The 13,738-nt window shown below is 41.6% G+C and overlaps 2 protein-coding genes across 6 annotated transcripts in view; both read left to right on the forward strand.

The window, feature by feature from the left end:
- The first annotated feature begins 623 nt into the window (after positions 1-623).
- yipf4 (Yip1 domain family, member 4) lies at positions 624-7,722 on the forward strand. Its single transcript, XM_037466131.2, has 6 exons — positions 624-890; positions 1,922-2,075; positions 2,465-2,636; positions 3,159-3,236; positions 3,316-3,429; positions 5,416-7,722. Exons 1-6 carry the CDS (start codon positions 833-835, stop codon positions 5,551-5,553), a joined length of 714 nt encoding a protein of 237 aa, XP_037322028.1. The 5' UTR covers positions 624-832; the 3' UTR covers positions 5,554-7,722.
- Positions 7,723-8,044: 322 nt separating this feature from the next.
- The window catches only part of birc6 (baculoviral IAP repeat containing 6), a 71,518-nt gene continuing 65,824 nt past the window's right edge, over positions 8,045-13,738 (forward strand). For all 5 annotated transcript variants that reach the window (XM_037466103.2, XM_037466105.2, XM_037466106.2 and 2 more), the window contains exons 1-4: positions 8,045-8,500; positions 10,767-10,948; positions 11,397-11,534; positions 12,607-12,800. In XM_037466103.2, the coding sequence (XP_037322000.2) occupies positions 8,290-8,500; positions 10,767-10,948; positions 11,397-11,534; positions 12,607-12,800 (725 nt within the window). In that variant the 5' untranslated portion in view covers positions 8,045-8,289. The remainder of the gene's footprint in view (positions 8,501-10,766; positions 10,949-11,396; positions 11,535-12,606; positions 12,801-13,738) is intronic.

A 13,738-nucleotide genomic window follows, 5' to 3' on the forward strand; every position in this document is an offset into this window, starting at 1 on the left:
TTGAAAAATATTTTACTAATTTTCCGACCTTTATAAAAAACGTTGTGCATATGAAGGGCCCTATTATTGTTGTCAATCTTTCCAGCTCTAGATTATATAATTTAAGTCGAATCGAAAAAACGCAGTTAAATGATAACTTGTTTCCTTTTCAAGTAGAATTTCCAACAACTCCTTTGAAATTCCACATTCCTTCCTCTTTTCTTCATTGCATCATTATCTGCAAAGACACAAAAAAACACATCCAATCGTCCATGATTGTAAATTCCTAATATACTGTACTATCTTAAGTGTCTTACAGCTTTTCCCAAATATAGCTCTTCTTCATACTTGAACTGATTTTCACCTCAACATTTAACACAGAATTTAGAAAAACTAATTAGGTATTCATCAAGTCATAGGCCTTCCCTCTATCAGAAATATTTGTATTACACCCTCGGTTCCTCTGTTGTAGTTGCCACTTCCTACCGTCTTTTCTTGCGTGATCTAATTAACTTTACATCCAAATCCATTAAGTGCTGACAAACAAATGAGAATTACACATCGGCTGTTAAATAGTATAATGTTTCCCGTTGAGCTGGATTTCCTTGTGCCACATCCCAGCTTTACGGCAGGACGTGAACGCATCACTAAACGTGTCCCACTTTACTGCCTCCGCTGAACTTCCGGCTTGCCAAGCGGAGCCTGAACGAAAACAAAATGCGATAGTTTAACTTCCCCGATGAGCTGTGATCAATGACGGCGCTATTACCGCTTCTCGGAATATTTCACTGTCTGCGCATGCAACTGTCACATCTCTCTAGCTGAGGCCTTTGGCAGCAATTCACGATTAACCATGCAGTTCTCTCCCACAAACGGAGACTTTACGTTCGTCTCTTCGACGGAGGCTGAAGGTAAGCTAATGCCCGCACAGACCCACAGCTAGCAGGCCTGTGCGAGAGTAACATCCCCGTTTAACGTTACGGGACGTGTTACAGTCACACAAGTACTAACGCAATCAGTGTAAAAACACGAGCCTTCGCGTGGGTCCACATTGTGCTATTCATAATAGCCACTCGAACGACACCTTTTTAAACTAGCAAGCTATCGTTAGCTCTGCGAACTAACGTCATTCAGTACCGGACGTAGCCAACAGACGTAAAAGTTTCTATAAATGATTTCGTCTTGTCCTACGTGGCCATGACACAACGTGACGTTCACCCGGTCCCATTCAATCACTGTATGGGGAGCCACAAAACACATACTGTATATCACTGACAAACAATTCTCCATCCCATATACAAAACAGGAAAACCATAACAATCTAAACGACACAATAAACAAACAATACTATTTATCTTTAACGTTCATTCTAATAATATTCTTAAGATCCTGCATCGTGGCATGTCAGTACACGTTACTCCACATCTGTAGTCAGGTGCAAAGTGGGCCCTGAATGTCCCACGGTACGTTGGACATGCTCGTAGTGGACACTGCTCATAGAACTGGAGCGGCGGGGTGAGGCTCACTTCCAGGACACAGAGGAGACTTGATAAACAAAGGCGATACCACCTGTGTTCTCACAAGGTGTATTTGTTCTCAGCTGACCTTTACTGCTGTTATAGATTGAAGATTAGTGGATTACGTTTTTAGTCTATAAATGCCATCCAATCATCGCAATATTATGTAAAGCCTTAGATAGTGAATTCACATTGTCTGAATAGTATAACAATTCATTCTCTGCTAATTGCTAATTAATTCGGCTCAAAGTTGATGTTTTTCTTCACTCTAATGTTCAATTATGTTTACGTGGTAACTGAAAAACTGATATTGTCAGAAATATATATTTCAAACTTTAGCTGTGTAAATTGTACGTATGATCTTCCTGTTCCTCACCCATCTATGATTAAACGATTAACTCTGCAAACAAACATGTTTTCCACAGAGCTCAGTGGCACCATCAGTGCCCCGGATATCAAGCTAAACGTGGGTAGCGACAATGGTAAAGATCCATATGCAACCACCTTCCTGAGGCAGAGAGGCTACGGCTGGCTGCTCGAGGTGGAGGAAGATGACAGGGAAGAGAGTAAACCTCTTCTGTGAGTAAATGTTGTCTTTAGGACACAAAACATGCCTTTTAGGTAACTGCATGTGCCTTTAGGAAACGGTACTACTTAGGTACATTTGATTAGATAGTGTCATTGTTATACACATTTAGAATACCATCACAACATACTCCGCAGTATTCTATGGAGTAGAAAAACACTGAGGCCACTCGCTGTTGTAAAATGTTGTCTTACCTCATTAAAAGTACAGACATGCGTTTGGTTGTTTAATCGTCACCATGGTAAATGTGAGGAATAATTGTTAGATTTTGCGGTGGATTTAGTAGCAGAGACTGACTTAACTCACTGGTGCATTTCTGACGTCAATGCTTGTTCTCCGTGCATAGCTCCAAATTGTAATGGTATCTTGTCTTTGTGAGAAGGGAGGAGCTGGACATCGACCTGAAGGACATCTATTACAAGATTCGATGTGTGCTGATGCCAATGCCATCGCTGGGTTATAACCGGCAGGTGGTCCGAGACAACCCAGACTTCTGGGGACCTCTAGCTGTGGTGCTGCTCTTCTCCATGATCTCCATCTATGGGCAGTTCAGGGTTAGTAGTTAACACAATAAGCACCTCTGTGATGTCCGTCATCTTGGTCCAGAATTGTCTTGACTTTGTTGGTTGGTTGTTTGGTTTTAGATGGCGTGTAAGGCCTTGGACTCTATTTTATCAGCTTGTACATTTTGGATATGAACCATAAGTGAAGCTTACTGTGTGATATGTACCATTGGGTAGACAACTGACCCTTCTCTGAGTCCCGCCCTCTGCTTATACTGCATGCAGCAGAACTGAAGGTGCTATGCTATGATTGGCCAGTCTGTGTTTGAGGGGCGGGATTGATTTCATGTTTCATGTTTTTTGTCCCCTGTACTGTTTGGGGTTTGTCCTATGCGTCCTATACCATTGATGACCAGTTAAAGGTAGAAATCCACAACTTCAGTTTACAGACCCATTTGTGGAGCTGCCACTTATGACTTAGTATGTGGCAGTTACAGTATAGATTGGATTGTTATGATATCTTCACTTTAAATGAACATTAACAGGACAATAACGCATACTTCTATTTTGCAGGTTGTGTCTTGGATCATCACAATCTGGATTTTTGGGTCACTAACAATCTTCCTGCTGGCTCGTGTTCTTGGTGGTGAAGTAAGTTGCACAGCCAGCCGAAGTCTGCTCAGACAATCCTCCAAGTGGTTCTCATGGAGTCCTTTGTTCTCGTGAGCAGGTTTCCTTCGGCCAGGTCCTTGGAGTGATTGGATATTCCCTTCTTCCTCTCATCGTCATAGCCCCTGTGCTCGTAGTTATTGGAGGGTTCGAGGTGGTTTCTACCCTAATCAAAGTGAGTAAAAGTCCACACGTCGCCAAAAACACCATTGTGTAAAAATAGGAACTTCAAATACAATGCATGGTAACTAGGGGTGCTTATTTTTATTTTGTTTCCCTTTAATTGTCAACTTCACCGTGTCAGTAAAAAGCTCTTATCAGTCAATTGGGAAGCTGTTTATTATTAACATCCCTAAACATTACATTGGCCACCAGGGATCATTACATTTTTAATTTAAAGTTTGAGTTACTATTTATCTTGGGTCCACATGATTTAGGTTTTGTATTGGTCTTCAGTGTTTTTTCTTTTTTTTCTTCTACGTTCTAGGTTAATATTAAAGGCATCAAAACTATGAACGAACACATGGAGTTATATGCTAAACAAAAGTGTTAAATAAACCAGTATATTTTATATTTTAAATTCTTTAAAGTAGCCACCTTCCGCTTTGATGACACCTTTGCATACTCTTGGCATTCTTTCAATCCGCTTCACAAAGTAGTCTGTTTCCGTATTTGTGGAATTTCTTACCTTCTTAATGTGTTCGAGACCATCCGTGGTGCTGTGCATGGGCCGGGTGCACAGTTCTATACAGTGAACAGGCCTATTCCACTATAGTTCTAATCCAGATGATTGAAAGAATTGCTCAACTAAGTAAAGAGAAACAACAGTCCATCATTACCTTAAGACAGGAAGGTCAGTCAATCCAGAACATTTCAAGTACTTTGAACGTATCCTCAAGTGGAGTCAAACACTCTGATGAAACCGGCTCTCATGAGGACCCCCCAGGAAAGGAAGACGGTTACCTGTGCTGCCGCGGATCCAAATTCGGTTCAAGTAGCAGACGCATCTCAACGTCACCTGTTCAGAAGAGAATCAGGCCGTCATGATCGAATTGCTGCAAAAAAGGAAGAACAAGAAGAGACTTGCTTGGGCCAAGAAACAGTCACGCCGAGTGTGAAAAGTGGTCGCTGGAAGGTTCCGCAGTCAGATCGGCAGGTGACCGACAGTGACCAGTGAACCGACAACTACCCCCCCCCCCCCACACACACACACCCCACCCACCCCCCGCTCTCTGTCCGCTGCCTGCGGTCTGTTATCAAAACATTGGCCAAATGACCTGCTTCAGACTTCATGACGCTATGCTACTTGCGAGTCGCTGTGTTGTGCTACATTCCCAAAGTTTGGAAAAAATCCCTGAGGGCAAACCCATGGTCGTGAAGACATTTACATGTCATTTGCTACTGACTATCGCCACCGACCATCGCCTAACCCCATTGAGATGGTCTGGGACAAGTTGGACTGCGGAGTTAAAGCAAAGCAGCCAGAAAGTGCTCAGCACCTCTGGAACTCCAATAAGACTGTTGGGGAACCTTTCCATGTGACGACCGCATGAAGCTGATTGAAAGAATGCCAAGAGTGTGCAAAGCTGTCAGCAAAGCAAAAGGTCTACAATATCAAACATATTCTGGTTTTTTGAAAAAAATAATTCACTTAATGAACATCATTCTGTTTTGAAGAAGAATTGAAAATATAAATTAAGACCATGAACTTAACAATGTTTACTGAGGGAAAAAAGAGAAGTAGAGCCATTTTCTCATAGACTTCTATAGGACCAGTGGAGTCGCCCCCTGGTGGACAGGGTGAATGCAGCTTTAACGCGTGAAGTCGTGGATTCACTTGGCGGAACCGAAGGTCGATGTCCATTCAATTGACTCTTCTCAAGGTTTAGGAACCTCTGAAAGACAAGTTGAGAGAAATGAGCCAGTTAACAAGTGTCATTGGAAAGGGTCTGAATATATCAATGTGGTCTTTAATTTTTTACTTTTTACATAATTGGCCAAAACTTAAACAAACCTGGTGTTAATATGGGATTCATTGAGAGTAGAAAGATAAGAAGGAAAATTAAAAATGTTCTAGCAATAAGCTACTTGAAGTGATCTGAGATCTGATGTGGTGGAGATATTGATGACTGAATGAGATGTCTTTTTCTTGATCTTCCAGCTGTTCGGAGTGTTCTGGGCTGCTTACAGTGCTGCTTCACTGCTTGTTGGAGATGAATTTAAAACGAAGAAACCCCTTCTCATTTATCCCATTCTCCTTTTGTATATCTACTTCCTTTCTTTATATACTGGTGTGTGACGACCAGTTGAAACTGGACCTTTCCATGGACATGGGGTAGGACGAGGGTGTGTAACTGCAGAACCAGGATTTTTTTAAAGGGTTTCATTTCTTTTTTAACTGTATTTCATTGTAAATGGTGGGGGTGTTAGAAATATATAACAATGTATATAGTTGTGTTCCTCATGTCTTTGGTCAATAAAACACATACGCTTTTCCAGCTGAAACGTCAGGACAAAGATCTTGTTATCACCCACGGCTGTTTATTCATTTAATGGTATCTTTTTTTACTCTTGATACAACTGAAGAAGTTGGTGCCAAACGTGGTGAGGAATTCAACAGAAGAGGAAGCATTACAAAGAAAGATTGTTTGAGCCTAATGTTACATTTCATTTTGTGTTCAAAGCGACGTATAATAAGTGCATTCAATGTTCCTCATTGCTATGCACTGTGTGTTGTACGAGTGTCCATCTATGCTTTTTGATTTTCTGTCTTGTTTTTCTTGTAATAGCAGAGTCCTGTTTGCCAGCCGCTTCATACAGGAATATAACCATTTGATCAACATTTACACTAAATCCATAGCTATTTGGCACTTTAACATTAAACGTGGTGTTTCCTTTTTTTTCTTCATATAAAGCAAAGCACAAATGTTTGTTTTGGTTCAAGAAAGACGTGTCATGAAGTACATTCAAAATCCTCTGGGGGCCTCAATTATAATCTGCTAAGACAAATGTTTGACTAATGTGTTCCTCTGAAGAGAATTGTGGTTTAGGTCAGCGCTCTGGGAACCACCACAACATGTGGCTGGTATGTGGCTGAGGTTAAGCACCATCCACTGAACCCAACTGAAGCTTCTGGTGGGATTTAAATGACTTCATATATATAAACTCCTGGAATGGTCAGCCTTACATACTCTCTCCTGTAACTTCGGTCCTAGGTCACTCTTGTTCTTGTTTTCTTGATTCATGTTTACTGCTTCATACACGTAAACCACATAATCAAGTTGTTAAAAAAAAAACTCAAGTTTATGAACCTAGTAAATCCCCAAACACACAATTCCCAAAGAGACAAATGAATAGATAAATGGAAAGTCAGTAGATACACAGTTGAAGTATTTCTGATTAGGACCACTGTAGTTACTAGTTCAAATCAGAGTAAGGGGCGATGGTGGCGCATGGAGTAGTCTAATGCGCTGTGAGCTGCAAGGTTGGCAGCTGCGGTTTGAATCCCGGCTTCCCCTTGTGCCACATAGAAGTGTCCCTGAGCAAGGCCCCCAACCCCTACCTGCTTCCCAGGCAAAATGTAATGCATGGGTTAAGATACAATGTAAGTCGCTTTGGATAAGAGTGTCAGCTAAATGTAATGTAATATCCCGTAGAAGGTTTTAAATCAAGTAGGTATAAACTCTATATTGATGAGAGATCTATGTGTAGTTATGCTTCTGAACAACCCCACGAACCGAGGACAGGGTGTTTCACCTGGTGGTCCTAAGGGTGTTAATGTAAAAGCGACATCATAAACGCAGTGTACACACTATGAAACATTCAAGTGCAGTAAACGGCAGCATTGTCAAACTCTTACATTCTTACAGAGCCTCAAATGGGACTTAACAGGCTGAATAACATGCCACGGGACTTTTAGACCAACAATAAAAGCAGCTCTGTGAGCCAAACGCGGCCAAGTGGCTACAGGCAGATAGGAATTTTGTTTGTTTTACAGGTATTTGATCATAAACCAAAGGGAAATTGAGAACAAAGATCAAAAGTAAAGTTATTGCAAAATCTTGTGAAGGTAACATGACCGCCACATGCCATTGTTTGGTAGGACCAGAGCAAAAGCCATAGGCCTAAGAGCCGTGAATGTCTGTACCTCATTCTGAGCCAATCCGTCCAGCAGACATTTAATGATAATAAATGCCCATGACAAGCACACAAACCTGCAAGCTCCCATAGCAGTAACCCAAAAGGCTGTCATTATCAGTCAGATTGATATATGTAGGGCCATCATTTTGTGTAACTGCTAGTGATTTGTACTTAGTGCACTGCACAGGGTGCTGTCAGGGGAAGGGGACACTCAGTAAGGTGTTGTAATAGGAGCTTCCATAACACATGTTGAAACATCATTATTCAAGGTGAGAGACTTATTTTGTTTCATGTGCCTCCAGTTCACGCAATAAATAGTTACAATGTCTCTCAGCCTTTGTGTTCATTTCACAGTATTTGCATGGAGCACTATATATATTGTATTTTCTCCATTGACTTTATTTTCTATTTAATTATTTAATTGAATGTGTTCTGCTCTGTTACTTAAAAACATAATCTATTTATATATATAATTATGTTTTAAAGTGTCAGTGGGGTAGTAGTTTGCGGTGAATGCATCATTTGTGTTTCCTCTGCAAGGCACAGTACACCATTTATAACGCTTGTTTGTTGCAGAGCCATTACCCTGATAGAGATTTTTTTATTCCATCCGTTTTTCTCGTTTGCAATTGGTGTTATCGCGAGAAGTGCATGAAGATACGCTAGCTCCATGTACCTATCGTGTCACTGACAGAGAGCCCAACCTGGAGTTGCTTAGCGCTGATGGTGAATAGCCACTGCTGAGGTAACGGGCGGAGGAGAAGAAGCCGCAAAAGGAGTCAGCAGTGGCAGAGGAGTGATAGTTCGGAGTTAGTCTTTTTAAATTAACAACATTACCTCTATTAGTTAATCCTTACAAACCTCACAAGCAAGGGAAGCAAAAAAATAAGGAAAGATGGCGGCCGCGGCCTCGCCGGGCTTCGGCTCGTCCACCCCTTCAGACTGGATCGTACTGAGAGACGGTTGCCTGCGCTGCGACGAGGAGGGCCTGCGAAGCCTTTCCTACCACCCGGCCCTCAACACTATCTTGGCCGTTACGAGCCGCGGCAGTATCAAAGTAATCGACGGGACTTCGGGGGCCATTCTCCAGGCTTCAGCGTTGCACGGTAAGCCCCGCAGCGCTCTGTCATGCCCCGGCACAGGCGGCTTCAGTCTGAGACATGAACCACTGGCTGTCAACATACGCGAGGTTAAACACGACACAGACCAGCAGGCTAATGTTAGCTCTTCCTAGTAGTTGTCTTTGGGATTTATGTTAGTTTGATAATTTGGCAAACTGCTAGTTCGCCGCCCACGGACGTCGATACGTTGGTAGTCGAAGTTAAACTAGTGCTTGTTGAACGCTAGTGTTAGCTTCTGTTTACTAGTTACCTTGCAAGCTATTAGCTAGCTGGTTAACTTAGCACAGTGCAGGTTGACCGGTCAGTTTTTCTTGTTAGTTCCTTTAATTCTAGTGGTCAGTCACAATATATCTATAAGAATTAAAATGCATATAATGCATTAACTTAAATAGCCGACTTAGCATTACCTAATTGTTAAAGGCTGCGCAGTGGCTCAATGGGAAATACGGCCCTTCAACGTCAGATGTGGTAACTTCCAGCCTCGACCATTAGAAACAGAAAGTAAACTGATTTGGTGCTGCAGAGTTGGTGTACCAGGGCCAGACTTGACACTTGTGTTGGTACTTCATGTCTCGATGCAAAGTCCAGTCTCAATGTAATTAGGGACAGGACACGGCATACCATGTTTTCAAAGACTAGCGATATTACTTTCCCCACTCACCTTGCAGCGCTGATCGCTGCCCACATGTTTTTTACACACCCTCATAGTTTGTGGCGATGGTGTTTATTTATTTATTTCATTTTTATCGCCAAAGGTAAATCTAGGGTTAGGGATTGTTTATTTGTGATAATACAGATAGTATACATTATTAATTCATCAATCTTCAAAATAAAGCTATAAAGTGTTCTACATTGTTGGAGTCTTCATACCAACAGCCACCACCATCAGCAGACGCCCATGTCTGTTTGTATTTATTGGCCTGTTGACTACTTGGCATAATGTCAAGGGTGGATCCAGCGTCCAACTAGCAGAATGTTAATATAATATGTCTCCAATGGAAGCTTTGTATATTCATATTGTACATAAAGGGGACACTTTACAAACCCGCTGAAAGTGAAAAGGTGATATAGACTTGCAGCAATACACAGTTGTTTTATCTAGTTGAATTTACTTTATTGTAAATGTAACCTAGTTACTATTTAATAGTTTTAATGCAGAGCATGAAACCAGATATTGGTACAATGGTACAAAAACTGACAGCAGTCAAACTGCTGTTGTCCACATACAGTGTTCATTTTTATTTTGGTTTACTTGTCTTTAGTTCTAGATATTGATTAAGTTACTGCTACAGTTATGTAGCAGACCTGCAATACTTTGGCTTATAGTGTTATAAAGTGTTATAAAAGGTGCTGCTACATTATTGCTATTGCCTCCAAGTGAAGACAATGTTTTTGAAGATGTCAAGAAAGAAATCTGCTTCATTAAATCATTCTATTAAGTTAATCTGTTCAGTCACCAGTTAAGGTCACTACGGTTCTAAGAAATTATTCAATTAGATAGTAATTACTTTTGTCTGTCGCTGATCATGAAGAGCATCTTCAGAGAAGGTGCTAAAAGGACATGCAAAGGTTTGGTTTTAAAGTATTGTCCATGTATACAGAATTTGACTCCACTTTGTCCTCCGCATACATACAACAACAAAAGTAGAACAGATGTCGTATAAACATGTGTGTACATGTCTGTTCTTGAACTTGAGTAAGTGGCAATATTGACTTTTAGCTGCACATTCTTGTTGATGTAGTCTTACAGACACAGGGCTTAATCATTGCTTTTATAATGGGATTGTTCCAGATCTAGTTTCATTATTATAGATGTCTCTTGTCACTGCATCTTTAACTTTTAGGCCTTCGTACCAAGGATTACAATTCCCTAGATTTTGAGCCACACAGGTTCAACTGATTGGCACAAGTATTCAGCATTATGTTTAATGAAGTGATATTCCTTGATCCTGCATTTACTTCCCAAGTGTTCTTGCCTTTTAGAACGTCCCTGACTTGACTTGTGAACAAATTTGAGTGTTCAACCCAAAGGAAGCCACCTAGCGGGTTAATGTCAGGGCATTTAGCTTAAGTTCTACATACAAAACATTATTAAGTTACGTCACTTAAAAAGTACCTCGCAGGGTTTGTTTTTTTCTACTACATTACCACAATGATAAAATATGGTTGAGCAAACATGTTGAGCACCTTAGCTTTCTCCGGTAGTAACATTGGGAATTCCTTGTTCTGCTGTCCTCTGTTCCTGTCACAGCTAAACCTGGAGGTCGTGTCAGGTGTCAGTACTTTCCAGCAGTGGACAAGGTGCTTTTTGTGAACGACTATGCAGTGGGATGCAGGAAGGACTTGAACGGTATCCTGCTCCTGGACACAGCTCTCCAGCTTCCAGTGGCCAAACCTGAGGATATGGTTCAACTGGAGCTGCCGGTCACAGAGGTAAGAAGACTAGAGACACCAGGAAGCTCTTTACAGAGATGGTAGATGTCACCTGATATTTGCCTGGATACATGTTCACACAAAGGCTTTTGTTCCGTGGAACAACCTGCTCAATGTGAGTATAGCAAAGACTGGTTGAAATAATGGTTTAGCCATTTTAAATCCTCCCTCACATTACTTTTACGCTAACCTTCTTCACACTCACCCACTCTACACAATAATGTCCGCCAATGTTTTTCAGACTCCACGGAGGATAAAATGCCCCCAGGCAGTTTATGACTTATGTCTCTGAGGCTTCCGGTTTATCTGCAATGATCAACACTCTGACATTATTTGATGATCTGACATTATTTGTGTTGTAAATACCTGAAGCCCTGCTCCTGTCAGTGGTTGCATGAGCTTTTGGCATGCAGTGAGAACTTCAATGTATGTTTGTGTGTCTTTTCAGGCCCAGCAAATGCTGTCAGCCTGTCAGGAGAAGATCGATGTGTCTAACACAGAGGGCTATGAACTCTTTATCACCCAGCTCAAAGAAGGCCTGAAGAATACGTCACATGAGACGGCAGCCAATCACAAAGTGGCCAAGGTATTACTTTATGTGCACTTTTTTTCTTCATATCAACATATGAAGGATAAATCATTTAGCTACTAGTGACTCCTGAAAGTCAAGAGCAGTGTATCCGTACATGGGATGTTATATGTGACGATCATTTGCGAGGTGCCAATCACGGAAGAATAGGAAAAGTTTCCCCTCTAGGGGGGTCACTCGGTGTACAGGATTAAAAGGGTCCTGTGCCTTTTGTTTTTTCTGTTCCCCATCAGGCTCAGTGTTTCACTATGTTAGTACGATCTTTTTTTGTTTCGGTGTTTTCAGTTAACTACGCTGTCTTTGTATCAAAAATTCAATAATCGGATGCATGACACAATGAGCTTTTACATAAATAGGAAAAAAAGAAATGCTTTGAAAGCCCTTTTAGAGGCCAGACAGCTACCTACTCAATGAGAAGAACGTTACAGTACACAGTCCTACAAAAGTATTTTTTGTGAAGCTAAAAATGAATGTAGAAGCGATTTATACACATCTGTAGACTATTCTTGGATGGGTAGGTCGAGGAAAATTTGAGAACCCATTTCAGCACTTTCATTTCTTTTGTCAGAGAGTGCAATTAATTAACTTTAGCAGACGGGTAGCCACAGAACACATCGATGGGAGTGGAAGGCGAGCTCCTCCTGCCTCAGCTGTCCGAGCTGACACAGAGTTGTAATGTACCATTTAAACACTACACTTTGCTGCACACGCTGAAGCGTGCGTCGTGAAATGAAGGGGAAACACTGGGAACTGTATGTTAACAATATAACCAAAGCAAAAGCATGTGACTCAGTGAAGTTGGGCCTGAAAGGCCATTTATATTTTGTTCTCAATTGTTTTGGCCAACCTGTTAGATTTGAATTAGATCTATTTACAATGTACAAAAGGAATCGTCTCCTGTCCCTTTATCTCCTTTTATTTATGACTGGTGCTCGGCTCCTTCTTGCAGCTACATGACTGTATTGAAGTCCGCTTTAGAAGTATTTGATTTATGGCCTGATCTGTCTTTTACTATCCTAAAATGTCTCTGTCCAGGCTGTAATCTTTTTCTTCTCCTCTATTCTTTCAGTGGGCAACAGTGACCTTCCATCTTCCACACCACATTCTGAGGCTGGTGGCCAGTGCCATCGTCAATGAGCTGAAGAAGATAAACCAGAACATAGCTGCCTTGTCTGTGGCCTCATCCATCATGGACAGGCTTTCTTACCTCTTGTCGAGCACCAGGCCTGAGCTTGGGGTTGGCCCCGGACGCTCCGTAGACCGGTAAGCTTTCCCTAACCCCAAGAAAGTCAGGAAGATTTTTTAATTTTTTTTTCAATTGTCCACTCCCCGCTCCGCACAGCAGTTCTGCCCTGATGGACACACGCAGACACGTGTAAACCCTGGCGGAAACACAGGGGGTGCGAGCAGGGAAGAAACTGACTTTTCCTGTGTTACAATTTCCTCTTTGGGGAGTAAGTGGGTTTTAAGCATCACCATGACACATCCTAGAGGAGAAGCTAATCAGTTCAAAACCAGCAATGCAATTGTCTTTTGTTTGAGTAAGAAAGACCTCCCCACTCATCCGTCCTTATAGCATCCTTTGTTTCTCTAAAGTGGATGTACATGTCAAAAGGGATAACACTAGTTTGAAGCTGCACAATAATTATTTGTTACTTTATAAATGTTGTTCCTTCATTACAATCATTCATTCTAGTCAACGATAACGGTGGGTGGTATCCCGGTTCCATGCAAATAGATCTCCAGATAAGCCGAACCGTGCTCCTCACTGTCCATGTACTCTTTTACAGTACTGGTCCCACTCTTTGTGGGTTAAGATGCACGGATAGATTTGCTCAAGAAAATCAAATGTTACAGCAGTTCTTTGCCCCCACATTCAAATTCTACATTGTGTAAAGTCACCCTTGGCTCAAAATCAAACCTCCACATCACTCTGTTTGCGATTGGGAGTTGCTAAATTATAGATTTATAATGCTTTGACGGTATTGTTGACAGCTGTAACTGATGGAATGTAGCCACTGTAATATCGGAGATTGCATGGTCGTATTTGTGGTCTCTGAGTGGAAAGCAAGGATTGGTGGTTCGATGCCTAGCTTCCCAGGAGTCCATGTCCATGTGTCCTTGGGCAAAACACTTAACCGAAATAGCTGCCGTACCCGTTATTGTGCTGTGTGAACGTTAGTCACTGAGGAATTGGGGTC

The sequence above is a fragment of the Pungitius pungitius genome, chromosome 13 (genome assembly GCF_949316345.1).
Source record: "Pungitius pungitius chromosome 13, fPunPun2.1, whole genome shotgun sequence".
NCBI lineage: Eukaryota > Metazoa > Chordata > Actinopteri > Perciformes > Gasterosteidae > Pungitius > Pungitius pungitius.

Excerpts from the sequence above, each read along its gene's own strand:
- yipf4 (XM_037466131.2), top strand. The coding sequence starts at position 833 with ATGCAGTTCTCTCCCACAAACGGAGACTTTACGTTCGTCTCTTCGACG. Across the intron at positions 2,637-3,158 it reads CCATCTATGGGCAGTTCAGG|GTTGTGTCTTGGATCATCAC; the intron begins GTTAGTAGTTAA and ends TCTATTTTGCAG. Across the intron at positions 3,237-3,315 it reads CTCGTGTTCTTGGTGGTGAA|GTTTCCTTCGGCCAGGTCCT; the intron begins GTAAGTTGCACA and ends TCTCGTGAGCAG.